Source organism: Hylobates moloch, unplaced genomic scaffold (assembly GCF_009828535.3).
Source record: "Hylobates moloch isolate HMO894 unplaced genomic scaffold, HMol_V3 SCAFFOLD_6, whole genome shotgun sequence".
NCBI classification, from domain to species: domain Eukaryota; kingdom Metazoa; phylum Chordata; class Mammalia; order Primates; family Hylobatidae; genus Hylobates; species Hylobates moloch.
The window spans coordinates 21,757,775-21,785,031 of NW_026652281.1; the positions used below are offsets into that span (position 1 = coordinate 21,757,775).

A 27,257-nucleotide genomic window follows, 5' to 3' on the forward strand; every position below is an offset into this window, starting at 1 on the left:
AGCACAGAGGATTTTTAGGGCAGTGAAACTAGTCTGCACTATAATGGTGGATTCATGTCATTATACATTTATCAAAACCCATAGAACGTTCAACACAAGAGTTAACTCTAATGTAAAGTATGAGCTTTGGTGACAATGTGTCAAGGTAGGTTCATCACTAGTGACACATGTACCACTGTGGTGTGGGCTGTTGACAGTAGAGGACTGTAGGGGACAGGGGGAGACAGGGATATATGAGAACCCTCTGTACTTTCCTTTCAATTTTGCTATGAACCAAAAACTGCTCTAAAAAATAAAGTCTGTTTTAAAAAACACCCTGAGCTGTGCCAGATCAAGTGCTGGAAGAGTAGAGTGGCACTTCTTTCCTGTGTCTCTTTGTACTCTAGTTGGAAAGCAACGCTTTTGGCTACAGCACCCTATCAGAAGCCAGAAAAATCATTCTTCATTTCCAAGTGACTTACATAGCCTTTCTTTTTTTCTTCTCATTTAGTTACTCTTCCTCTGCATTTGAGTCTTCATTTTACTGAGTCATTATGTCACCAATTCCTTAGGAGGATTCTTTTAACCCAAAATTGTCAGAAACCTTTCCCTCTTTTCACGAATGGTTGTGAAGGTTAATCAGTCCTCATGTGGCTGTACACACTTGTGAGACAAATTTCTTTAAAACTACCATCAAGGTAATTCAGATTGGTAAAGCTTATTTTGCAACCCATAAAGGAAAACACTGATTTTTGTCTTCAGTTATCTGTGGCTTTCCCGCAATTCTTTGCCTCACTTTTTTTGACAGGTGCAGCAGATTTGGGGGAAGATAAGAAAAGACCCCTGTCAGGTCTTCAGGCTTTGCCTTCCTCCTCATTCTTCATGGAATCTAGGTTTCTGTGGCATGCCCCGTCACTGCCCGCCTCCTTTCTTGAAGAGATAGGAACCCTGTGAGATTGTTTGGGATAAAGCGGTTTCTTTGCAATCCATCATTACAGTTAGAGGGATAGATTTACACGGTGATGGATATGTGAGAAGAAAGTTATGTTGGTGCTTGTATAACAAGAAAGAGAAATAATATGCTTTTGAAGCTTTTAGTTTGGATACTAAAAAAAAAAAAAAGTTTAATTCTTAGATGTGCCACTTATGAAAATGTATAAAGATCTGTTTGTGAAGATTGAGGTCAGATTACAAGAAGAAAATGAAATGTTTTCTACTCATTATTTCATCATTGCTTCACCTCTAGCAATGCTATTATAAATAGAAAGTTGGAATAAGTAGTGAGGTTCAAAGTCTTTTAGGGCTCCGAGGGAAAATGGCTAATATAGCTTATATGAAATGCTGGCACGTAGGAGCAGCAGGAAAGTTGTAAAATAGAATTTATAGGCATTTAAGGACTTATATCTGGGAAGAGTCAGTAAAGCAGAAATTGGGAGATGAAGGGAAAATATGCACTATCCTAGAAAATAAGGCAGCCCTTCCTCACAATTCACCACTTCCAAAGGCTTGCTCTTTGCATTATGTAGTTGGTAGGTGATGGGAGAATAGGCATGAGAGATGGAGGTAATAAATGGCTCTAATATTTTTCTAAACACTGGTTTATCTGCTAAAAATCTATGACTTTAATGTTGAATTCATTTATCAAAATATACCTACGTCGGCTGTTTTTAAGACATGCCTTATGTGTATCTGAAAAATCACTCTGTTAGACGAAGATGTGCAAGGCAAAGGAAATAAGTACATAAGGGAATTTATGCAAGATGGAGGGTTTCCTTAGAGAAATCTATAGGATACTTCAGATTTTTCTTAACTAAAGGGTCTTCCAGTCTCAGATCTTTCGAACAGCTTTATTGAGATATAAAAATTCACATACCATACAATTCACCATTTAAAGCGTACAATTTCATGGTATTTTGTATTTTCACGGTTGTATAGTAATCACCACAGTTGATTTTAGAACATTTTCGTCACCCAAAGAAACCTCATACACAGCAGCCTTCACTCTCCAGCCATCCCTTCTCTGTCCCCCACCCCGAGCCTATGCAGCCACTAATCTATCTTCAGTCTCTATGGATTTGCCTGTTCTGTTTCCTATGAAAGGAATCCTGCAATATGTGGACTTTTGTGATTGGCTTCCTTCACTTAGCATAATGTTTGCAAGCTCTAGTCTCAGATTTTATAGAAAATGTATCTTAACCTTCCTTGCTATATATATATATATATATATATATATATATATTTTGTTGTTGTTGTTGTTGTTTTTTTGTTGTTGTTGTTGTTTTTTTTTGAGACGGAGTCTCGCTGTGTCACCCAGGCTGGAGTGCAGTGGTGCAATCTCGGCTCACTGCAAGCTCCGCCTCCTGGGTTCACGCCATTCTCCTGCCTCAGCCTCTCCGAGTAGCTGGGACTACAGGCGCCCGCCACCACGACCGGCTAATTTTTTGTATTTTTAGTAGAGACGGGGTTTCACCGTAGTCTCGATCTCCTGACCTCGTGATCCGCCCGCCTCGGCCTCCCAAAGTGCTGGGATTACAAGCGTGAGCCACTGTGCCCGGCTCCTTGCTATATTTTTTATTTCTGATTTTTTTTTTCTCAACATCCTGGTTACTTTAATATACTCCTCCTACTGCTACTACTAGTAATTATTTCCTGAGGCCTTACCCTGTGCACTGTTCTGGGTACTCTAATAGTCTCCTATTTGTGAATATAAATGAGGAAACTGGCCCAGAGGTGTCAATGGTATCTTCTCCTCTTAAACTTTGGCTTTCTCCCTGTCACTGTTCATCATTTACTTTCTTCTTTTATGGATATCATTTGCACATTGAACTTTTTATATTATCTGAATTTTTGCCATTCTTGCTCAGTAAGAGCCCTCTCCTTCCTTTAAGCCCATTAATTTAATTTGGATGCTTTCTTGATGTCCTATGTTGTCTAAAACTATACAGTTAATTTTTTTAATCCTATATTTTGCACCCTATGTCAACTTTTTAATTTTTATTTGAGGAGTAAGGAGAAGGTCAGGGTCTAAGGATAAATGACGATTCTCAGAAGGCAACCGAATCCGCATTCTTAAGTTTCTTGGCTGGGGGCGGTGGCTCACGCCTATAATCCCAGCACCTTGGGAGGCCAAGGCAGGCAGATCACCTGAGGTCAGGAGTTCGAGACCAGCCTGGCCAACAAGGAGAAACTCCGTCTCTACTAAAAATACAAAATTAGCCGGGCATGGTGGCACATGCCTGTAATCCCAGCTACTCGGGAGACTGAGACAGGAGAATCGCTTGAACCCGGGAGGCAGAGGTTGCGGTGAGCCGAGATTGCGCCATTGCACTCCAGCCCAGGCAACAAAAGTGAAACTCCATCTCAAAAAAAAAATAAATAAATAAAAATTCTCAAACTTCAGAATGTTGGATTGAACCAAGGATTGTCTCAGGCAGTTTAGGGAAATGCTCCAGAACAGTGCCTCTTACCCTTTCCTGTATCTCAGATATGTGTGAGAATCTGATAAAAGCTTGAACTGTCTCCCCCAAAGTATACACACATCCATTGTCCAAATACAGGTTCAAAGGGGTCATAGATTTTCTGAAGCCCTATACCCTAAGTCGAATACCCCTAACCTAGAAAGGTAATTATGTAAACTATAAAACAGAGATTTTTCTAAAAGTGTCTCTTGCACCCTTAAAATGCCTTAAGTATGAAAAGTGAGAGAAGGTCTCAACACTTCACTGCATATTCCCTCTTCCATGAGAAGGCCATAGTATACTTCTGTGGGTACCACGACAGTGGATATGATTTGTTAGTCTTAAAGGGAGAGCTGGTGATTCAGTTATACATATATACAGAGACTGGTCTGGTTATTAACTTGGGTTCCTTAATGGTTGGCTTGGTTCTGCCACAGGGACACCTAGGGGTTGCATGTCTCAGGATCACTCAAGCTAAAAATGTATATGTGTTTCCCAGTTGGAGCAGAGCTTTCCCATAGACCCCAACTCTATTCATCCAGCTGGTTTCCTGCCTGCCCTTCTCTAAATGCCAGTCCCTGATGTCATGAATCATGTCATTTGAGCTGTTGCCCCTTACCCCTTAAGAATGTCTTTTCTGAAGACAAGTCTGTGAGTTTTATAGCAAAGTGATCTACAAACATTAAACATAATCAAAGGAAGTAAGGCAAGCAAAATAGGGAACATTGCCCTCTGCTCAGATAACACAGCGAGGTGTCTTCACCTGGTAATCTGATATTCTGGGCCCCATACCCAGTGAAAGACATCCAAAAGGTCCAGGGGTGTGGTTAACACAGATGGCTGGACAGAAAGTGAGAGATATGAGGATGCTACTAATCTAGATGTGAGGATGCTACTCAGGGACATGTCTGAAATCTTGAAAATCATGAACAGCTTAGACAATGTGAACAGGGAGTGCCTCACACATTCTGAATTACTTAAATGGTGGTGGGCTTCTTTTGAAATTCAAAGAGAGAGTTTAGAACAAAAATAAGGAGATACCACCTCCATCGTGGTGCATGAACTTAAGCCGCTGCCTCAAGTGGAGCCTTGAGTGATTCCTAATCCATTAGTTGCTAGGATGTATCTAATGTCAGCCAAGTCAGCCAGGCCCTCCTAAATATGTGGGGCCCTTTTAGGCAGCAAAACATTGGACTATAGGGACTGCAAATCCAAGAGTTCCTCTGTTTTCATGGTCCTTCTATTTAGAAGAAACTTCCCCTTTTTCAAAGTGTTCCCATTCTTGCTTACTTTGGGAGCATGTGGTGACATTGTCTGCTCTGTCCTCTGTTTTCCATGTGCATTGTATTTCCTCGAAATCCCTCCACCATACTCTGCTTGGATAGTTTTCTTACTCACATTCTCACTATACCTGAGGCACACAGATATGTAAGTGTAGTACCATTTTGAAAACCTGGTCTTGAATGTTATTTTTTCCTCTCTATTCCTTCAAACATCCCTATTATCAAAATAGAAATTTATTGTTCGTATTCATGTTCTTTATCATATTCTCATCTTTTGTCTAGTGCTCTAGCGGGGGCTCTTATTTGGTACACTGTCCTGGTACAGTGTATCCCATGATCATGTACTTCTGCTGGAAGTAATTATTCAAATGTTCAGAAACCCAAATTCCAACAGCAGTCCAACGGAGTGGTCATTAGACACCAGTAACCTTCCAGTCGGAGGGTGAGTAAGAATTAAAATGAAGCAAGATCAGGGGAATGAGAGCTGCTATTTGTGTTTATAAAAGACCATACAGGGCCAGCCACAATGGCTCACACCTGTAATCCCAGCACTTTGGGAGGCCAAGGCGGGTGGTTCACTTGAAGTCAGGAGTTCAAGAACAGCCTGGCCAACATGGCAAAACCCCATCTCTGCTAAAAGTACAAAAATTACCCGGGCTTGGTGGTGCATGTATGAAATCTCAGATACTCAGGAGGCTGAGGCACGAGAATAGCTTGAACCTGGGAGGTGGAGGTTGCAGTGAGCCAAGATTGTGCCACTGCACTCCGGCCTGGTTGACAGAGTAAGACTCCATCTCAAAAAAAGAAAAACCACACAGTATGAATTTATTGTTCCCAAAATAAATAATATCTACTTTTGGCACTATGCATTTTATCAATTTCTTCTAAAAACTTCTGTTTCCTTGCTCTCCATTCTATCTTGGTTTTCTCATGTTTCTTGCTTTACATTGATCAGATATGCCGCATAATTCTGAAGTACCTTCTTATATTTCAGATAAGCAATCTCCATTTGGCTGTGATGACTCCTATGCTGTAATGATCTAAAATAATTAGAGAGAGATTATTTTCATTTTGTGTATGTCTGAAGTTACAAGTGAATATATAAAATGATTTGCCATCTAATACCGTTGTGCCACTGATCTAATCTTTGGAAAAATAAACCATTGGTGTGAGTGTGTGTAGCATTTGTTTAAATAATGTCAGAGCCAAATTATAATGTCCCAGGCATAAGCATAGTATTTATGGAACATTATAGCCCATTAATTGGCTTATTGGCCTAAGTCCTCCAGGGAGCATCACAAATCTCCAGGGTGTCCTTGAATATGACTTTATGCTTCAGCCAGATCACAGCTGTGAGTGCCAAAGTAACTTCTGTGCACATGTGTGTGGCAAAAATTACTGTATTTAATGGGAAGAGTCCAAGCAAATGGTCTTATATATGCATTTCAGTTACATTCATTTGATGTCTACCCAAAGTGATCCTCTCTGGCTTAGAAGGATTTGTTTATTTCTTCAGCTAATATTTATCAAGCACAAATTAAGTATTTAAGAAATAGGAATGTAGCTGTGGACAGGCCAGAAGAATCTCATGTACTAACAGAGCTTCCCTGCTGGGGAGGAAGGAACAGAATGAACAAGTAAATAAATAAACAAGATTGTCTCTGGTAGTGGTGGTAAAAGCTATGAAGCAATAATTGAGGCTTTGTGGCAAAGAAGAACCGGGGTGAGGGTTTGTGTGTGCTGGTTTGTGAAGGCCCATCTGAAGAGGTGTCATTCAAGCAAAGGTACAGCTGAGGAGAAGGAACCTACTATGGGTAGAGGAGTTCCAGGCAGAGGAATGGCCACTGTAAGGCTCTGAGGCAGAAGCTAGTCTGGTGTTTCTGAGGCAGGAAGAAACACTGCAGGAGAGCATTGCAGGAGAGCTCAAAGGAGCTGGGTACCAGGTGCTTAAACTTTTCTGGACCCTTTGGCAATGTGTTGAAGTGCACGGATCCCTTCTCAGAATCATGTTCTTAATTGCATAAGATAAAATACACAGGAATGCAAAGGAAGCCATTTACACTAAAATACAGGTATCAAAATATTTAAAAGACACAGTTATAATATAAAATGTAAATGATTCTTTAGCATGTTTTGTTGCAGATCTAATAACTAACATTAAAATAATGATATTTCAAGATATCTGCAACAATTGTTACGGGATACGAAATTTCCATATTTCTGTTTCTACTGGTGACAAAGTCGCAGGTACTGCTGATGCCACCTAGATTTTCTGCATCACTCAATGGAATGTTCTATTTCAATTAGAATTTGTGAAAATAAAGATGTGATTTTTTTTTTCCCCATTCAAAATCATAGATCCTGTGAATCTTATCTGTGGACTCCAGGGTACAAACACACGGGCTAAACTATGCAGGGCTTTGTAGGCCATGGTGAGGTGTTAGGCTAAGGGTGATGGGGAGCCATTGGGAAATGTTAAACTAGACAAGTGTCATGATTTGCTGCTTTATAGAAACTGGATTCGAGGATAACAGGAATGGAAGGGTGAGAAAGTAAGGAGACTATTACATGGTACCATCTTTTAGGTAAAAAATGAAGAGGGTTTGGAAGGGAATAGTGGTGACCAGAGAGAGCAGTGCAAACATACTCAAGATGTATTCTGGAAGAATTGACAGCATTTGCTGATAGACTGGATATAGGCGGAAGGGGAATGAAGAAAGGGAGAAATAAGGATGGGACTGAGGTTGTTTATGAGAGCCACCAGGTGTTGGTGTTGCCACATGCTGGTATGGGCCACCCTGAGAGAGGAATCTATTTGTAGGTTAGTTGGAATGGCGGATGGTGAATCTCGTGTTCTGCGGTGGGTCTTGTAAAGCTTGTCATGTTTGCTGCCCAAATGGAGACATATCAAGTAAGCAGCTGGGCACACAAGCCTGAAGCCTAGAAAAGGGCTGTCCTGAAATCCTTTAGTCAAGCCTGATGTTTTGAACTAAAATGAGAACTTAAGAGTTCTGTAGCATTGCTCTGACAACAAGAGAAGCTGCTTCACCACTCCATCAAAGCCACAGCATCCTTATTCTGTTGAGGTAGACTCCCATTTTTTACTCCACAACAGAGCTAAAGAACTTCATAAAGTCACACAGCATTTGGGGGGAACAGAATGTGGGGCAACCGGAAGTGGTGTCCTGTCCCCTGCCTCCGAGCCCATATCTTATCCCCAGCAAGGTGCTGCTTCTCCAACTTTATCCATTGCAGGAGGGAACAAAAATTGGGTTCAAGATTTTATGTAGTGTGAAAGTAAGTGAAAAGAAAGAATTGAAAGAGCATTAGGCTGGAGGTTTCAAATACTGGCTCCTCACCATGTAACCTTGAACAAGGAACTTAACCTCACTGAGTCTTCATATCCTAATCCAAAATGGGAATAATAACAACACCTGGTGTTCCAAATTCAGTACAAATATGTGGTACATCGTAGGCAATGAGTACGTATTTTTCATTGAATTGGAGTTGCATAACTTTTAAGAGGACATGTGGTATGTACCCTTCTCAATTATTTCAAGGTAGGTTTCTTCTAGAAAAAAAAAAATATATATATATAGTAATTGTGACTAAAACAGCACAAGAGATCTTGAATAATTTACTAGGTTTCTCATATGACTTCATGACCTATGGAAAAATAGATGTTCCATGGTTACTTACATTTTAGGAAAAAAAGCTTGAATCAAAACTACAGGTTTTTCATCTTGTAACAACAAAACAATGTGTAGATATTTCTCTTGGAAACCTAAGAAGAGCAGTAGGTAAGAAATGGTATCTCTAGTCTAGCAGGCTAAAAGCAATTAACTTGACAATTTGATGTTAATATGTATGCCAACAAAGTTTCTCCTTTCCAATCAGTTTAACTAGTCTAACTAATACTATAAGATCATTTCTGGTCAGACCTAGTGGCATCTCAGATGTTTATTCATTCATTTTCCTTTTTTTTAATCAAGACATATTTTTTAAATCAAGATTTTTTTTAAATCAACACTCTTGTTGCCCAGGCTGGAGTGCAATGGTGCAATCTCAGCTCACTACAACCTCCGCCTCCTGGGTTCAAGTGATTCTCCTGCCTCAGCCTCCCAAGTAACTGGGATTACAGGCGTGCACCACCATGCCTGGATCATTTTGTATTTTTAGTAGAGATGGAGTTTTACCATGTTGGTTAGGCTGGTCTCAAACTCCTGACCTCAGGCGATCCACCTGCCTCGGCCTCCCAAAGTGCTGAGATTACAGGCGTAAACCACCACACCCAGCCTATTCATTCATTTTTGTTCAACGTCTACTATGTTCCAGTGCTGTTCTTAGATCAAGGCATATGAAAATAAACAAAAATAAAGTTGAAGTGGGTAGCAATACATGGGCAACTAAACAGATAACTAAAGAAATAGCTTCGTTTCAGAGAGTGTTGTGTGCTCTTGAAAATACAGCTGAGTAACATTCACAGGTGCTGGAAGTGTTTTCCATGAGAAGGTGCCTTTTGAGCTGAGACCTAAATAATGAGAAGCTGAAAAAGAATATGCGCAAAGGCTGAAAATGAAGGGAGAGGTAGCAGGAGACATGGGAAATGGTAGGAAGGGATGAAGTCAGGGCTTATAGTACCAGGTAGACAGTTTGGACTTAATTATGACCACTGGAGAGTTTTGAGCAAAGAAGCGACCTAATTTGATTTACATTTCTAGAAGCTCACCCTGACTGTTGTTTTGGGACTGGACAGCAGGGTGGACAGAGTGGAAGCAGGGAGGCTATTGCCTCCCAAGTAGGAGATGATGGTGACCTAGCCTGGGATGTCAGTAGGGGGGCAGAGAGAAGCAGCCAGATTCCAGGTGTATGTTGCAGGCAGTGCCAATAGGACTTACCATGGACTGGGGAAGTCCCTTAGCCCAGGAGGAAAGACACAGAATGGAACAGGATGACTGAGCGACAGGGGTGGATGGTCATTTACTGATATGGAAGAGACTTAGCAGAAAGGAGTTACGAGGTACGTGCTAATCAGGAGTTCTGTTTTGGACAGATTAAGTTTGAGTTGTCTATTAGTCATCTAAGCAGAGATGTTGACTGGGTCATTGAATGGGCACATCTAGAGGTTTGGAGAGAGGCCAAGGCATGAGCAAATACTCTGTAAAGTTCTCCTTCAAGATGCTTTGTTACAAGCCTGGTTTGATGGATATCTGAAGCATGCATCTCCTAAGGTCCCCTGGAGTCAGAATTTCCTTCTGTGCATCTTCAGCTGTCCTGGAAACTCATTGACAGACTGTGGAGTTCAGGGATTTAAAACACTAGTAGGAGTTTGTTTTTGTTCTCTGCTTTGTTTCAAGTTAACTGAAAAGCATGATTTTCAACTTTCATCTTCAATTTTAAATCATGCAAGAAACCTATCACTTACCTTCTGATCATTACACTGCCCCCCTCACATTCCAGCTCCCCAGCTAAGCGAGAATTTAGTGTAGAATGTGTTGGGCTTGCAGAATAAGACCCATCTCAAGAAAGGCAAGGTTAATTACTCTGCCAAGTGTCAGCCTAACGGGAGACTCGGGCAGATAAGCCAAAGTGAGTAAACATTGTGAGACTCTGCCTTCTCTTTTTTTTCTTCCAGCTCCATACATTTATTATGGTTTTCTTTCTTTCAGTTTCTTTCATTCTTGTGATGGTTTCTCATTAAGGAGATTCATGGGGAAGGTTGTTATCGATCAGAGCTATTAGCCACCAGAGTGTAATCTAGTTCTAGTACAAACTGACCTGCACAGTGTCCTGTCTACCTTGGGGATTTAAGCTGATTAACTCAGAGCCTGGGAGGCAGAGTCTAAAGTTCTGTAACACAGCACCTCTGGCACCCCCTCTTCCCCACCAACCAGTGGGGGATTTAACATATTGACACTGTAATTAAATCCAAATCCACACTTAACCCACCTTGAAAGTAGCCACTGGTACCTGGCTTACCTTAGCTGTACATTCACAGCCAGTGAATGATGCTGTGGCAAGGTAGTAGAGTGCTGCTTTAATCCCCTCTTCTGTCTCGGCCCTTCAGTGCTGATTACGATGGGGTTTCTAGTTTGTTTATTTGTTGTACTTATTTCCAAGAATTGATCAACCTCATGGTTCAGAAACAAGTTAAGTGATTAGAATGAGATTTCTACAGAAAAATAGGTAGCTCACTGCTGGGGCTTTCAACAGCACGATCTCTGTACTGCATGTTTTTGATGGAACCAGAGAACAAGATGCCAGAAGGGTGCCCTTGGTTGCCCACAGAACCCCTGGCAGCCATATGAGTGGGTCCACCAGGAGAAAAATGCCACAAAAATTACTAGTCTCAATCATTGACCTTGGCTTTTAAAATATAGCTAACCAAGTATAAGCTGAGGACTAAGGTCAAACTTAAGACCCTTCAAAAATGGCATTTGAGCTGCAAAAGCTGTCCACAAGTGGGCAGGATAAATTAATTGGTATCTCACACCAGAGGAACTTCAATAAGTAAATATTCCTTCTTGTACTGATAAGTACAATTAAGGTGTAACCATTTTCCTCCCCTTCCATCCAGCTACTTCCTGACCCCATGCTTTACTAAGAATTGTGATATAGTAGAATGGTTAGGGGCACAGTCTTTGGAGCTAGACTTCATGAACCAAAGCCACGACCAATCTTGTGTAAGTTATTTAAATTCTCTGTGTCTCATTTTCCCTATCTATAAAATGGCAGTGGTAATAATGATTCTAAGATGATTGAGGAGTAAATTAATTATTAGATATAGCATATAAGATAGTGCTTGGCATATAGTAGGGGCTGAAGAGACATAAGCTCTTCTCATTCATTTAGCATGAGGTGCCTGATATGAGGCAGGCACTGTGCTAGACACCAGTGATGTAAAGGTAAGTTTGAATGGGAAGACAGACACACGAACAAGCCTGCCTTCTGCCTCTTCCTGTTCTTTATTAATGCTTAGGAGACGAAGATACTACTACAGAACAGGTATAATAGTCAATGTATATGCCCCATAACTGATAAGAAAGGTAGAAGACATAAGAGCCAAAAATGTAATAGAACAATAATCGGGGAGGTCAACCCCTTGTCTATTATGAATTAGGTCACAATGCATGATCATGTAGCTGAGATTAAACACCCAGAAATTAGACCTCATCGTGGTTTGGCAAAAGAATTGACACAGACCAGAACAAGAGCCTAAGAAAATTTTCTGAAACTACCGTGATCACATCCTGGCCAGTCAACTAAACATTCAGTTACCAGATGTACCCAACAAAACAGCAGGACTTAAATGTGTCCCACCTAACTGAAAAGTTAAAAAACCTTGCACACACAAGCATACACACACAAATGCCATTTGGTAGAAAAAGAAAATTTTAGTAGGAAAACAAGGAAGAGACATGTGAGGCTGGTTTAAATCTCACCTCTGATACCCACTTCCTATCTCTCCTTAGGTGAGTTATTAAACTTTCTGCTCCCTGGTGTTTATATCTATGGAATGGGGATACTGTTATCACCTACTACATAGGACTGTTGTGAGGACTCAGTGAGATATTGCATAATAAACTCCAAGCTGTAGCACTGAGCCTGCCCCAGCCATCTCTCAGTAATAGCTGTTTTGCTATTTTAGTTTGCTGTGCGCTAGCTAGGCATCTGCCTCCCCTGACAGCCTTGTCTGTCCCTCTCTCTCACTCTGTGTGTCTGTCTCTCTCCCTGTCTATCTGTTTTGTACACAAGTGATATATATACATATATTTATACAAGGAATCCATGTTCATTTTACAAAAACAAGAAAATAATGTACAAAAAGTTTTAAACCACTCACAATGCCACCACCAAGAATAGCTATTATTTTGCTAGGTGTCCCCTGTCTCTGTGTAAATATGTCTTACATATATAGGATCATACTGTACATTCTTTCCACTAGAAACTTTTTCTGCTCAGCAATATGTTATGTCAGTAAATATAAAATGTACGTTAGCATTTGAAATTGCTATTAATATATGGTATTCTATGTTAAGTAAATTCCATAATTTATTTAGACAATTCCATATTGCTAGAAATGTAAGCTGTAATCAGATTTTCTCTGTTATAAACTGTGCTTGTATTAATATTCCGTGTCAATATATGGATATATCTGGATACTTAGTAGCTCTTACCATGGCCAAGGGTAGTTTTTTCTTTTCCTTAGTAAGGATGGATGATTGCTACTGATCTTTCTCACAAACCTGCGTTTGTATAATAGCTAAGTAACATTTGGAGCTCTGCAGAAGATACACAATTTAACGTAATAGTACCATGTAAAGTACTCCATACCTAAGTACAACCAGCAGCAAACAACACAAAGAGTAAGCCGAGTCCCCCAGAACTAGAGTTAACAAGGTGCAGAATTCATCTTATTGGGTGATCATGGGCACATAAATACGGAAGATCAAAAAACAATTAGAAAACAGGAAACTGGAAACAAGCAATCATAATCTCTAGTTTGTCTTTGCACATTTATTTTGCATCAGGCAGAGATAAACATTGATTCATAATTACCTCCTTCCCTCTTTCCATATCTAAGTCATTTCACTAGGTAATATCAAGGGCCACATAAATAAGTAAAGTACTAAATTAGTTTTAATAAAATGCATCCAGAATTCCCAAGCAAAAGAAAGGAAGGGAAGTCTTAGCTAATGAGGTCAGCGTTTTTGTGGACATCAGTAGCATATGTATTCAGGGCCTACTGTTCCAAAATGGAAGTACAGAGAAGAGTACACCAGATGTCTATCTGCTTCCACGAGGAGAATTGGGTTGGTTTGCTATAATTTGGTCACCATTGTTTAAGAATCTGTATGTCTAAATGTCTTGCGATTTTAATTTTTGAATATTCACTAACATCTAAATAAGAATAGAGATATCAATCCTCTTCTCAGTTCAGCTTCTGAATCACCGGGCAGCATCATTTAACTTTACTAAGCCTCTATAAAATTAAGATACAATAATGCCCTATTTCTACTCTCCACTTGATAGTGATATTCCCAGTACTTAGGCAAGAACATGTTAATTAATAAGAGCTCTTTGAATTTCTTTGAAGCTGCTGAGATGTCTGAGGTGGCATGACAACACATGGCAGGATTAATATCATTTGCACTTATTTTGGTATTTATATTAAATATAATGCAGTATTTAAATTCACAGACAAGTCAGCTCTCCATTATCTCTGTTTTAATATTTGTTTGTGTCCACTTTTGAGGTGAAACTGACTGTATTCAGCATCTCAGCCCATGTTTAAGGTGGATTGTCCCTGAAAGGTGGAATGTTGGGGATTCATGCAAACATTTGAGGAAGGGCACCTCCCAGAAAACTTTCTTTGGTGCCTTTTACCTCCTGCCTCTTTTACTCACTCATTGGGGTTTTGCCAGGCCTTACACTGCTCTTTCCTCAACTTCTTTCCCTCTTTGCAGCTTTTCTATTTTGTCGTTCCATCCTTGAGCATGGCCTTCCCCTCCCTCTCCTGTCAGCCCCACCCACTCTTGTCTTACCCATCATGGCCCTTCTCTTCCTCCCAGTGGTTTTGTAGGATTTGCTGCCCTGGCCACTTGGGCTGTCTCCTCGGTGGCCAGTGCTCCTGTTTGGCAAGCTAGCTGTGTGGCATTGCTGGGCACGCATCAGCAGACAGTCAATGCTAGGTCCCTGTTTGTTGGTAGGGACAAGATGGAAGGCAGAGTGTACCAGTGTCTCTCCTCACCCCAACCCTATCGTCTGTGTTTGACCCCACTCCTTCTCTGGACTCCTTGGCCTCTGTCATTACTACATGGAACAGTGAGATGGGAATGTCAAATTATCTGTAGAGTGTTTCAATGCTAATCTGAAGAAAAGCTATCAGGCCTCATTACCCATGTGAATTGACACCATGCAAGCACTGAATTAAATCTATTGTTGAATGGATTTTGGAAAGCATTATAGCAGGCATTAAGCAGGTACCCAAATGGGAGGACAGCCATCCTATTTTCCTAACTGTAGAAATTCTCTTTAGTCTTTCAACAAGCATGAGGTTTTCCTCATCCTTTTGGGGATTGGTTCAGTCAAGATGGTTGCATAATCAAGATGTCAGAGGTGGTCCTAAGTGAGGAGGTTCAGGATCCAAAAGCCAAGAGTGGTCATTATTGAGTTCATGGGGTCAGGTGAGTATTATTCTGTGTTGGGTATCCCCAAGACCATCCTCAGGCTCAATTATTCACTAAAAGGACTCACAGGACTCAGAAAAAACTGTTATACTCATGGTTATGGTCTATTACAGCAAAGGGATACAGATTAAAAGCAGAAAAGTGTGAAGGTGCATGGGGCGAAGTCCAGGAGAAACAAGACACAGGCTTCCAGGTGTCCTTTCCTAGTGGAGTCAAACAAATATGCTTAATTTTTCCAGCAATGATTTGTGACAACGTGGGCGAAGTATTTGCCAATCTGGGAAGCTCGCCTGAGCTTTAGTATTCAGGATTTTGACTGGGATCAGTCACACAGACATGCAATATCTGCATGACTGACCTCAGCTACTCAAACTCCAGGCTCCCAGGGCAAAAATAGGTGTTCACCATAAATCACATTGTTGGCATAAAGTGTCTGATCATACTAGTATTGTGGCCTAAGGCCTCTGGCATGCAAAATACTCTTATCAGGCAAAATATTACTAGGACTCAGAGCTCATCTCTCAGAAGCTGGTCAAGAGCCAGTCCTAAAAACAGGCCTGTCTTGGGAATGTGCAGGGCTTGAGCAACCCAACCCTTTCCAGCACACATTCCCAGGGTCAAGACACTGGAAGGCTTTGGACATATGACTGAACTTCTACCTCAGCTGTCACCTTCCAAGTGTAACGTTCTCTCTTCCTTCCACATGGGATCATTGTGATTCAGAATAGTAACGACTATTTTCACAAAAAGTAGGTCATCTACAGCAAGGACACTATAAATTATTATTGTTATTTGTATCATATCATTATTATTCAGGGGGTGGAGCATGGGAATGAGCCCTGAACGCTTCCTTGTTATCTCTTAACAAGTCAGAAATGCCTTTTCCCAAAGTCCGAAGGCAAAGATAACTTCAGAACAGCATGTCTCCACTCCACACTGGCATTTAACCTTCTCCCTTGCTCTTCTCTATCTCCCTTTACCTGGCAGTGGCTGAGAAACCCTGGCCCCCAGCATGAGAAGCGGACTCTGTTTGGCGACATGGTGTGCTTCTTGTTTATAACTCCCCTGGCCACCATCTCGGGCTGGCTGTGCCTGCGGGGCGCTGTGGACCACCTGCACTTTAGTAGTCGGCTGGAAGCCGTCGGACTGATTGCACTCACTGTCGCACTCTTCACTATTTACCTCTTTTGGACACTAGTAAGTATGGGCCGTGGCTGGGGTTCAGGCCATTTGGAGCTAGCAGCCTCACAGCTGGCACAAGCCTTTCCTCTTGTCTGTAACACATCTCACCTGCCTGGTGGAAAACAGACCTTCGATTGCTGGCGGGAGCATGAGATTTGGTTTATGACTACATGTGTGTGTGCGTTTGTCTGTGTGTGTGTCTGTGCTGCTAAGGCAGATCACATAAAGAAAAAGTTCAGCTTCTCCGTGTCCATCAGTCAAAGACACAGACACATCTTGGACGTTTCTCTCCTCTAGTAGTCTAGGACTCCATCTGTTATGAGGCTTGGCATTTTCTTTCTCTTGTTTATGTTTCTCACTTTTGCCGGGATTGTAGTATATTATGAATGATGCATTTGGCTGCTGTTGCTGTCACTGCCTGCACAGACCATGAATCCTCCCTGCTAGTTATTTCCTTCTTACGTCCTGACACAGCCTAAAGTCTTTGTTGGACGTGGAGCCGCACTTTGCCTGATGATTATTCTGTGTGTTGGGATATTGACTCTGCTGCCCATGAAAGCACTAATTTGTCTAGCTGAGAAGCTGCCACCAAAGAAAGACCATTTCTCAATAAGTGTTCTTGCTGTGTGTGAGGAAGAATTTTTACATATCCCTTTTTTCATTCTTTTAACTTTTAACTTCATGCAGTAAGGTGATTGCTCGAGTACCAGTTGACAGCGCCCACAAAATGCAACATTTGATCTCTCTCCTTATGCCTTCCTCTGGGAGCTGCAGGGAAGGACATCACTGTCTTCTAGAATATTTTCAGAAGCTAGGCCCCCTGCTTCCTGGCATTACTCTCCTGTGCCTCCTCGTTTCTAATCTGAGCACGTTCCATTGTTATTCAATATGTATTTCCTGTCTAAAGTGTACCATTCCCATATCCCATAGCACAGTGTCAGCATGTGGAAACTGCTTCTAGCACACACTTCCTCCCTTTCTCTGTCTCCCAGACCCTGTTCCTCCAGCTGCCACTCCCACGACCCTGTTCATTTCCCTCTTCTTCATCATAAGGCTCTTCCAGCTCTGTGCCTCCCCTCCAGTGAGAGTGTTCAAACAGTAAGAAGATACATTTCAGTTTCAGTAAAGAGGGAGTGTTCTAATGCTAAGAACTTATCTGAGTCTTATGGTTAATTTAGACATTCTGTTCCCAGGCTAATGAAGCCCCAAGCAAAACTATTATTGCCTCCTTTAGAAGTCTATGCTCCCAGCTGGGTGCAGTGGCTCATGCCCGTAATCCCAGCACTTTGGGAGGCTGAGGCGGGCGGATCACTTGAGGTCAGACGTTCGAGACCAGCCTGGCCAACATGGCGAAACCCCGTCTCTACTAAAAATACAAAAATTAGCCGGGCATCGTGGTGCATGTCTGTAATCCCAGCTATCTGGGAGGCCGAGGCAGGAGAATTGCTTGAATCTAGAAGGCAGAGGTTGCACTGAGCCGAGATCGTGCCACTGTACTCCAGCCTTGGCGACAGAGTGAGACTCCATCTCAAAAAAAAAAAAAGTCTATGCTTCCAAAGTGCATCCTGGTTCATTTTGAATCAGGCAATGAAGCTGTTCCAGAAGTTTCCATTGTGATGGGAGGAGGGTTAGAAATAAGAAATAAAGGGGTCTAAGCAGCACCGTCTAACACCTGGTCAACAGCACCACCCTGGGAAAGTTATTTGGCTTCTGTGAGGCTCAGTGTCCTCATCTGTCAAGTGGAAATAGTGGTAATGCCCATCCTGCCAAATTCCCCTGGTGTTATGAGATTTAAGTCAAAGTGTATATGGGAAAGTACTTTGGAGAATAATATAAGTTCTTGCCATGTTTAGAGGTTTTCTAGTCTATAATTTTTTTTAGAAGAGTGCCTATGATGAAGGATGGATGAAGTGAGCTTAAATGCTGGGCTTTCAAAACCAATGTAAGGCCTTTATGAAATCCTGCTTTGTAAAGCATACACTTATCTGACAAGAAAGTAACAGGGTGATAGGTGGCTGGAAAAGAAGGAAGAAAAGAAGAAAAGAAAGAAGGTTATCTCAAGACAAAATGGATGGGACCTTGTTTCATCTCCCATCTCAGGTGAAAGGAAGGTTTGGGTAGAAAAGGTACCTAGACTAGGCTCTTTCAGGAAAATGGTAACATACTTCATTCCAGTAATATTTCTCATGGGCAGTGCTATGCATGCATTTAGAATCCAAGGGCCCTGTGTTTAAACTCAAGATTTATCATCCTAGTAACAGTGTAAATTCAAATAGGATACTTAACCTCTCTGTTCATCCTTCCTCTTATACAAAAAAAATACAGGACATAATTGATAACCGCTGGGTCAATGGGTTATTGCGAAGAGTAAGTGAGATAACGTCTGAGAACATACATGCAAGCCCCTAGCAGAGTGTTGGCCCCAGGCTCCTTCCTGCGGCTTCCCTGCTCCCCCAGCTTCCACCCTCCCCCTGCCCTTTATAGAATGCAAAGTAGCAGGAGGGAAAGAAGGCATCTCTCCCCTTTGACTGGTGTGAAAAACGTGCTGTGGAGTCAGCTCAGCAATAGGTTACTGAATATAGAATAACTCCGTCCCAGATAAATGCTGTACTGAGCGGCCCTGGCAAGAGCCGTAATTCAGAAGCTGACAGCACTTGGAAACTGCCCTGCGGCAGAAACCCATTGTAAACAAGCTGTCAAGCTTAAGGAGAATATGCTGTGAAAATGTCTTAGATAAACAAACACGGTGTCAGTCCAAGCCTGGCTCCTCAGAGGAGCGGTTCCTGGAAGGGCCTCCCTGGTACTGTGAAGAAGGACGAGCGCTCATGCTGCACACCTCAGAGTGCTTTGGAGTTTCTCGCAGGCACACATGGCCATGCGGGTCCAGCCTCGACACACCCTCAGGGAGTCCCACCTTCTGGAACCTGCTGTGTTCCAGAAGCACACCTGGGCCCCAGGAGGCCAGGGCCTTGGTCAGCTCCACCCTAAGAGCCCAGGGAGAGGTATCCTAGAAACATCACTGTCCACGTCACGAGTGATTTGAAGCCCGCAGACAGACACAAAGAGAGCTGGCTGGGAACTCAGTCCACATTAAACATGAAGAAATTGTCGGTAATGGACTTGGTATCAGCCCCATTTTGGAGTTTGGAGGAGAATTGAGGCACCGTGTACAGGAAGTCTTTCCACTCACTGCATCACTGATGCAACCAGTGTCCAGCACAGAAGGAAATGAATGAGCGACCCAGTTCCTCAAAGGCTGACTCCCAGTCCCATGGTTTGATTGTTTAAATTCTTCTTATAAAGGGGGAAGCGCCAATGGAATGCTGTCCCAACAAGGCTCACTGTGGGGCTGCTTTAGACACATCCCCCACACGGCCTACAAGCATCCTGAGGGTATTCAGCGGTATTTCCCCATGACCAATTCACTCCTATACTCCTTTTCCCCAGTGCAGTCAGAGATAGATAGGTGAGCTGGGCACATTGCTGGGGAGGCCGTTTGCCAAGACCTGGTCCCATCGATATCCCTAAGTCACACCACTTCCAGAGAGAAAGGGCAAAATCAAAATACGTAATCGGATATCCCAAAGCCTTCTGTGACTTTTTTTTTTTTTTTTTTTTTTGAGAGGGAGTTTCGCTCTTGTTGCCCAGGCTGCAGTGCAGTGGCGTGAGCCGAGATCACCGCAACCTCTGCCTCCTGGGTTCAAGCGATTATCCTGCCTCAGCCTCCCGAGTAGCTGGGATTACAGGCATAGGCCACCACGCCCAGCTAATTTTGTATTTTTAGTAGAGACGGGGTTTCTCCGTGTTGGTCAGGCGGTCTTGAACTCCCAGCTTCAGGTGATCTGCCCATCTCGGCCTCACAAAGTGCTGGGATTACAGGCATAAGCCACTGCACCCGGCCGCCTGCTGTGACTTTATAGCACACCTTTGCCCCAGCCACAGTCACCTCCCTAAAGGGAAGAGTGGATGCTAACATTTTCTAACCCTTCTCATAATTTTCATGCGATCACAACTCTTTGTACGGCAGACTTGCCCATGATAGGAGGTTAGTTAGATGAATAAACTAGAAACTTCAGGAAGCCCATCCCATAAGGAGTAGTATTTTTCGAATAGTAGCCCTATACACTCTTCTTCCTCTCTCCTAAACTAAAAAATTTAAGAAATATCTAAGTGTAATTCCTAACATTATTGTTATAGCATCTCTTTATTTTATGTTTTCTTTTTCCTTGCTGCCTTATTCTTCTTCTAAATTAGACCTCCTTTCTTTCCAATTATATTGCATTGCAGGGATGCAGTGTCTTGGAGCATCTAGAGAAGTAGTATTAACCCAGGGCAATGCAAACCTGTGGTCTCCTTGGCATTGTGCTCAACTGCCTTTATTTTCCCTGACAAAGAAGCATCTTCTTATGTTGCTTTCTTCTTATTGATTGAATTTGCCTGCAGACTGTGGTGATTAACCACAATTAAAATAGATTAATGTATAATAAGATCTCATCTGTTTGTCTACACAAGTGGGCTGAATTTTTTAATTTCCTGGCCAAGGAACCGGGAGACCTGCTAAGTCGTTGACTCCCTTGTTCCTTGAAGCAGTGCGTCTCAGGCTTGAATGCACATGCGGATCACCTGGGGATCTTGTTAAAATGCACTCTCTAATTCCTTAGGTCTGGGTGGGGCCAAAATTCTGACATTCTAACAAGCTCCCAGGTGATGCAGGCTGCTGCTGGTCCAGGACCACACTGAGAGCAGAGCCTTAAAGGAAATAGCCCAATCTCTCTCTGTCTCTCCCTTTTTTTTTTTCTGTTACCCTGTATCTAAAGGGTGTCACAAAATTCTTTCTTATACTTAAGTCACACAAAATACCAGCCCAAGAACACTAAAATGTATGCTCTGTGCCCTGTGCTAGGTGTTTTATATGCATTACATCAAATATCATTATTCACATCTTACAAACAAGGAAACTGAAGCTTGTTGACAGCAAATAACCTTCCCAAGTCACGCAACCACTAAATAGAGGATACAGATTGCAGGCCCGTGTGCCTGGCTCCGGAGCTTGCGGCCTGCACTCATAACTACTTCTTCAATTACTAATGCCAGTGTGCACAGCTCTCAGCATCATGGAAAAGGGGACTCTTGATTTGAAATCCAGCTTTCCCGTAATGTTCCCAGATTCCAGACTTCTTATATTGCCAAATTTCCTTATTAGTATAATACTTGTCTGCATTCCACCTCTTTCCTGCTGTTGGCCCTGAACAGCTGGCTTCCCAGCCTGCCTCTCCTACATTCGTGAGTGGCACCAAGCAGCATCAGGACAGAATAGATACAAGAGAATCACGCTTGAAAAAAAAACCAAACTGATCCACTTTGGCATGTTCAGGGACTTTTGGAGAAAAGCACATCTGTGTGAGTTTAAAAGCGTATATTTTCATACTCAACTCTCTCTGGCACTCGGCCCGTGGCATCTGCTTTCTAGCCTCAGAAATTTGAATAAGTGGCCTTGAATTTCATGATCCTGCTGTGAAGACTAAAAAGCCCATTCTGATCAAGGTCCTGCACTTTCATCTACTTCCAGAAACTCGAGTCCAAGTCATCAGGCCAGCCTACTTTCTGACCACTATAGACCTTTAGTGGGATCAACACAACCCAGCTACTCCCAGATAATTAAACAGCCCAGACCTGATTTGTCACTCCAAGCTCATGGGCTCCTTCCTTTCCAGCACTTACCTACACATCAGACTCTGAATTTCTTGGACCGTCCTGCCTTCTCCAAAACAGACTACAGGTTTAAGCATCTCATTCCAATATATGTACATAAACAGCAAGCACCTCGGCCAGGCACCGTGGTTCACGCCTGTAATCCCAGCACTTTGGGAGGCCGAGGTGGGTGGATCACCTGAGGTTGGGAATTTGAGACCAGCCTGACCAACATGGAGAAACCCTGTCTCTACTAAAAATACAAAATCAGCTGGGCATGGTGGCTACTCGGGAGGCTGAGGCAGGTGAATCGCTTGAACCCGGGAGGCGGAGGTTGTGGTGAGCCGAGATCGCGTCATTGCACTTCAGCCTGGGCAACAAGAGCAAAACTCTGTCTCAAAAAAAAAAAAGAAAGAAAAAAAGGCAAGCATCTCTCAGGCACAATTATGTCACTGCTTCTACCATCATGTATTATATGAGAGGTTTGGTGGGGCACAGTGGCTCATGCCTTTAATCACAGCCCTTGGGGAGGCTGAGGCAGGCAGAACACTTGAGATCAGGAGTTTGAGACCAGCTTGGCCAAAATGGTGAAACTCTGTCTCCACTGAAAACACAAAAATTTGCCAGGCATGGTGGCGCATGCCTGTAATCCCAGCTTCTCAGGAGGCTGAGGCACAAGAATCTCTTGAACCCGTGAGGCAGAGGTCACAGTGAGCTGAGATCATGTCACCGCACTTGAGCCTGGGTGACAGAGCAAGACTCCATCCAAAAACAAAAAAAAGAGAGAGGCTTAAGTTTGAAGCAGTGTTGCAATCAGAAAATATAGGATGCTTATTCACTCATTCATTTACTCAGCAAACTCTCTTGAGCAACTTCCTAAGGGCAAGGCATTGTAACAGGTGCTGGGCATGCAAAGATGAACACAATACAATCCCTGCCCTCAAGATGCTTCTAGTGCAGGGGGAGAGAAAAACATGCACAGTGCTGTTCAGGACACTCAGTGCCATGTGGGTAAGCTTGAGGCACAGTGGGCACCCAAGGGAGTCGTGCCCCACCTAGCCTGAGGCTCAAGGAGATTTATCAGGGGAGTTAGTGCCCATGCTGTGATTTCCTTACTGGAAGCTATAGAATGCTGGAGCTGGATGCAATTAGGAATCACCCACTGGGGCCACCAAGCTGTTGTGCAGGTTGTCCACAAGACAGTACAAAGGGTGTCCTTCATATCATAGTATGGATGGGATCCTTTGAGTTGTGCAGGGTCTAACTTGCAGGAAGGTTCATGAAGCCCTAGCATCCCACTCATCTAACAGAAGAAGGCACCAGATAGGTGCATTGCCAAGGTCACACAGCTGGGCGAGGGCTGGCATTGTATCCACCACTAGTCCGAAAATAAATCCAAACTCAGAAAGAACCTCATTTTCCCATTTATATCCTGAATTTACCCGGTATGAGGAGGAACAAAGGAAGCCACCATGCAAGCCCTGCCCATGTGTCCACACATAGGGTGCTCTTTGGCTGGTGCCCAATCTCTCAACACTCACTGCGTGCCAGAGCCATTTTCCCACGGTTCTTGCCCTGCCATGGTGCTTCCAGCTCTTTGAAGCTCTTTCAAATGACATATTTGTTTCTTGTATTGATTATCGACTTCTGCTGACCTGAATTCTTTTCTCTTACTTTTCCTCTCCCACCCCCAGGTGTCATTTAGGTACCACTGTCGATTGTACAACGAGTGGCGTCGGACCAATCAGAGGGTGATTCTCCTCATTCCAAAGTCTGTCAATGTACCTTCTAACCAGCAGTCCTTGCTGGGCCTCCATTCAGTCAAGAGGAACTCAAAGGAGACAGTTGTTTGATGTTTGTATGGTTGGTTGGTTGATTCATTGTTTGGGGTTTGGAAGTGTCTGCACTGGGGTCATGCACTGAGCCACCCCCAAGCCCTTCCTTAAGCCTGTGGGTCTAAGAACATCCAGAGCACGTTAGCACATCACCCCAAGCAATGACCTCCGCCAGAAGAAAGCAAATGCTGTTTTACTTCAAATCATGGATGCTGCAATCATATGATATTTGCTAAGCTGCCAAACATGTTTATTTAGCAGATACTGTATGGAATTTTCTGAACACCTCTTTAACGTATGAGGAAGGTTGTCCTGCTATGGATGCAATTCAATTCTTCCTTTTTTATTACTATTTCAAACACACACACATATATATATATATATATATATTAAACTTAGATGATAATCAAAATCAAAAAGCCAACATAAAAACTGGTTTCTTGGTTTGGTTGGGTCTTATTTGAGTTAATTTGTTTCTCAGTTTCTCATATGGATTCTTTGGGGTACTTTGGTAGCCTCAGTGGTCTTTTTCATCTCTTTCGCGTCCAATTCTCAAGGAGACAGCATAACAGATGCAGAACAAGTCATATTTGAAGAATGTTTTGTACTAAACTTCATTTAATTATCCAGTTTTTAAAGGGAAAAAGGGCGTGGCAACTCTCCACACAGTGAGCTATCTATTTAAATATCATTAAGGAGAAAAAAAATACGGTGAGAACCTCGCTCCTTTCAACTTGTTTGGTACTGACAGCTGATAGAAGCTATTTTCTAATAATAAACATCCAGTGTGTGAAAGACAAAATCCACTGATTGCAATACTCTTTTTTAAATCATAAAACCTGTGAAGTTTCCCAAAGCAGGTTTTAAAAGAAAAAAAAAAGGAAAAGCAAAAAGGTTGGTGTTCTCACTCACATCTCATTTAGTGCATGTCTTAATTCAGCATTCGTAATGAATTGGAGGATCATTAGACATTTCTAGGAACCCTAGACCTGTTTTGCATATCAATGAGCATTCCCATTGCTCTATTGAATTTCTAGCTTGACAGGTAGATGTGGCAAAAAAAAAAAAGCCTGTCCTAGCAGCCCTGCACTTATTCTAAGACCCCTTTGTCTGATTCTTTAAAAAGGAGCCCCACACAGTGCCTTCCCCCAACCATGAGCCAATTCTGTCACAGTCCGAAATAGACTTTTTCTAAGGGTTTCGTGTCCCTCTTTTATCCGTCGCAGTGTAAAGCGTCTGATCCGCAGCCTGCATTGTGCGCGCACCGAGGCAGGAGCGGATGTCTTCTAAGGAGAGCGCTGGCTGGGGTTGACGCTCAGGCTCCCGGCTGTCCGCCCGCCCACAAGCAGCGAGGAGGGGCGGAGCCCTGCTTCGGGAATGCTTAAAATATGGAATTCTAGAACATGACCCACATTCTGAGTATCACTCCAGCATCTGCCTTGTGCTCCCCAAGTGGGAAAACGAGAAGTGCAAAGGAACAGGCAGCGAGGAGGGTAGCAATTTTTGTCTGCAAATTGATGGAGCTGATGCAGGTGTCCCCTTTGTAGGCGAGCCCTCCATTCACTGGCTGCCCCCAGCGCTGCCTGGGGAGGGAAACAGCTGTACTGCTCTCCGCTGCAAAACTCAGATGTGCTTTATGGCTTGTGACAATAGATTTCCTCCCCATCACGCTTCACTTGGACACTTGAATTCCAGTAATATGTGCCTCAGCCCTTCTGTTTACTCGGCCCTGCTCACCCCCCTGGGCTGTCATTAGCTGCACCACCATCAACCGTTTCTTAATTGACCTTTTTAAAATGCTGGACACCACCGGCTGCACGCAGCTGCCACACATTAAATTTCCAGAGCCAAGACTCCAACTTGGTAGCTGGTGAATTGCGCCCTGTAATATACTTAATAAATGACGTCCACCCAGCCTTAGTCCCTGAGCTGTCAGGTGAACCCGTGACACCTCTCAACTGAATGGCACAACATTCATGAGAGAAGCGTACCCTTTCTCCCTGCTTCTTCCATGAATTAAGGAAGCAGCGGATTTCCAGGATGATTTCCTGTCTAGGTTGGCTGCAGAGAATTCCTGCCATCTTGGTTCATGAGATGAGATATGACATCATCAAAGGCAGCCAGGTCCCAGGCAGTTCAATGGGGATCCTGCATTAGGAAGGGTTTTGCAGATTAATACTGTGCCTGTGCCACACCTCTTTCCTTCGTGTTTGCATCCCTGCCCTGTGAAGTAAAACAGAATCCAAGATGCAAGGAGTAGATTGAGTGTGGGGTGGTGGCAGGACACCCCTGGCAGCCAGGCAGAGCATCAGTGCCTCCCTTCCCAGGTCACCGGCTTGGGACCTCCTTGTGAGAGGCTCTGATCTCCATCGGCATCAGGGCCCATAGGGGATTCTGAACTCTTGGAGGATATTTCATCCCCTCCGAGCCTTGCCCCATGGAAAGGGCTACACCTCCTGCAGAAAGGGGAGCCTTTTGTTAATGGGTATTAATGAGTACAGAGGCACCATGCAGCCTACCAACACCCTTGCTAGCCTAGTCCTCTTCCTGTGCTTCTTTTTGAAAGATCAAGAATGAAAAGGAAGAGATGAGGAGTGGGGGTCCTTTACCTAAAGGACCCTGGTGGTTCATTACTTCTCTTTCACGGACTTTTTAAAAAAACTCCCTCTCTTCCACACTCCTTGCTGTGATTCTGTCCTAATCATTTTTCTTGAGAATATCATGTAGAGATAAACGTGTGTCACAGTGAAGCCAGAAGGTGAATTAACAACTAAGACAAATCCAGCATGCTCTTGCCTGCCCTGCATGTGTGCTCATTTGGGGAAGGACGGAGGACACAGGGCATCGACACAAATTCTACAGCTCCTCAGAGAACACAGCAGAGACTCAGATGAGCTGTAAAATCCATTAAGGAAAAATAAATGGCATGATTTGGAAGTTACTTTCATTTGTCTTTCATTGTCCTAGTCTCCCCTGCCCCAAGTGCCTGGGCTCTGCCGTGGATCGTCACTTTCAGTGGGGCTGTAGCCATAGGCATTTCATTTTCAGTGAAAATAATTCATCTGGGGCATGGAGGAGCCAAAGGAGAAAACGGAGGTGAAATTGCAGCCCAAATGACCCCGCACTTGGGCAAGCAGCCAGCTTCCAGTTCCACTTCCTCCTAGGTCCTTATTGTTCCCGTCGGGACACTGACCCTGGCTAGGCTCTGGGTCTGCGCCTGCACCGTGCATCTTTCTCCCATATTGGAATCCGCTCAGCCTTGCCTGACACTCCACACAGCTTATGGAGCTGTCCACACTAGGAAATGACCCATGGCCCGAAGAACCTGAGTAGGCAAGACAGCTAGGAAATGAAATCAGGAAATACTTCCTTTCCACTTCAATCCAGAGTGTTCCTAGAAGCTGCCTGAAGATCTGCCACACAACTCGTAGTCCCTAGTGCTAGATGAGAAATGTAGAGTTGTGATTCTGATGCCTGAAGTAGAATAGGAGTTGAGCCAGTGCATGGGGACAAGGGTCAGGCTTATTTTAGGACAAGAAGTTAGGGACCATGATGGACCTGGCTTGACATCATTCTTCCCAGCCAAGCATATGAGGACCTGCTTTCTGGCAGACGGACCACATGAAGCCTGGTGCTGCT

The 27,257-nt window shown here is 43.2% G+C and overlaps 1 protein-coding gene across 8 annotated transcripts in view; it reads left to right on the forward strand.

Annotated features, from left to right (window-relative positions):
• MARCHF3 (membrane associated ring-CH-type finger 3) overlaps nucleotides 1-26,559 on the forward strand; it is a 160,669-nt gene extending 134,110 nt beyond the window's left edge. For 7 of the 8 annotated variants that reach the window (XM_058440545.1, XM_058440547.1, XM_058440548.1 and 4 more), the window contains exons 4-5: nucleotides 15,898-16,107; nucleotides 23,478-25,528. In XM_058440545.1, coding sequence (XP_058296528.1) covers nucleotides 15,898-16,107; nucleotides 23,478-23,636 — 369 coding nt within the window. In that variant the 3' untranslated portion in view covers nucleotides 23,637-25,528. Of the gene's footprint in view, nucleotides 1-15,897; nucleotides 16,108-23,477 lie in introns of all 8 variants that reach the window. The other variant, XM_032156540.2, reaches the window with a different exon arrangement.
• Nucleotides 26,560-27,257: the final 698 nt, after the last annotated feature.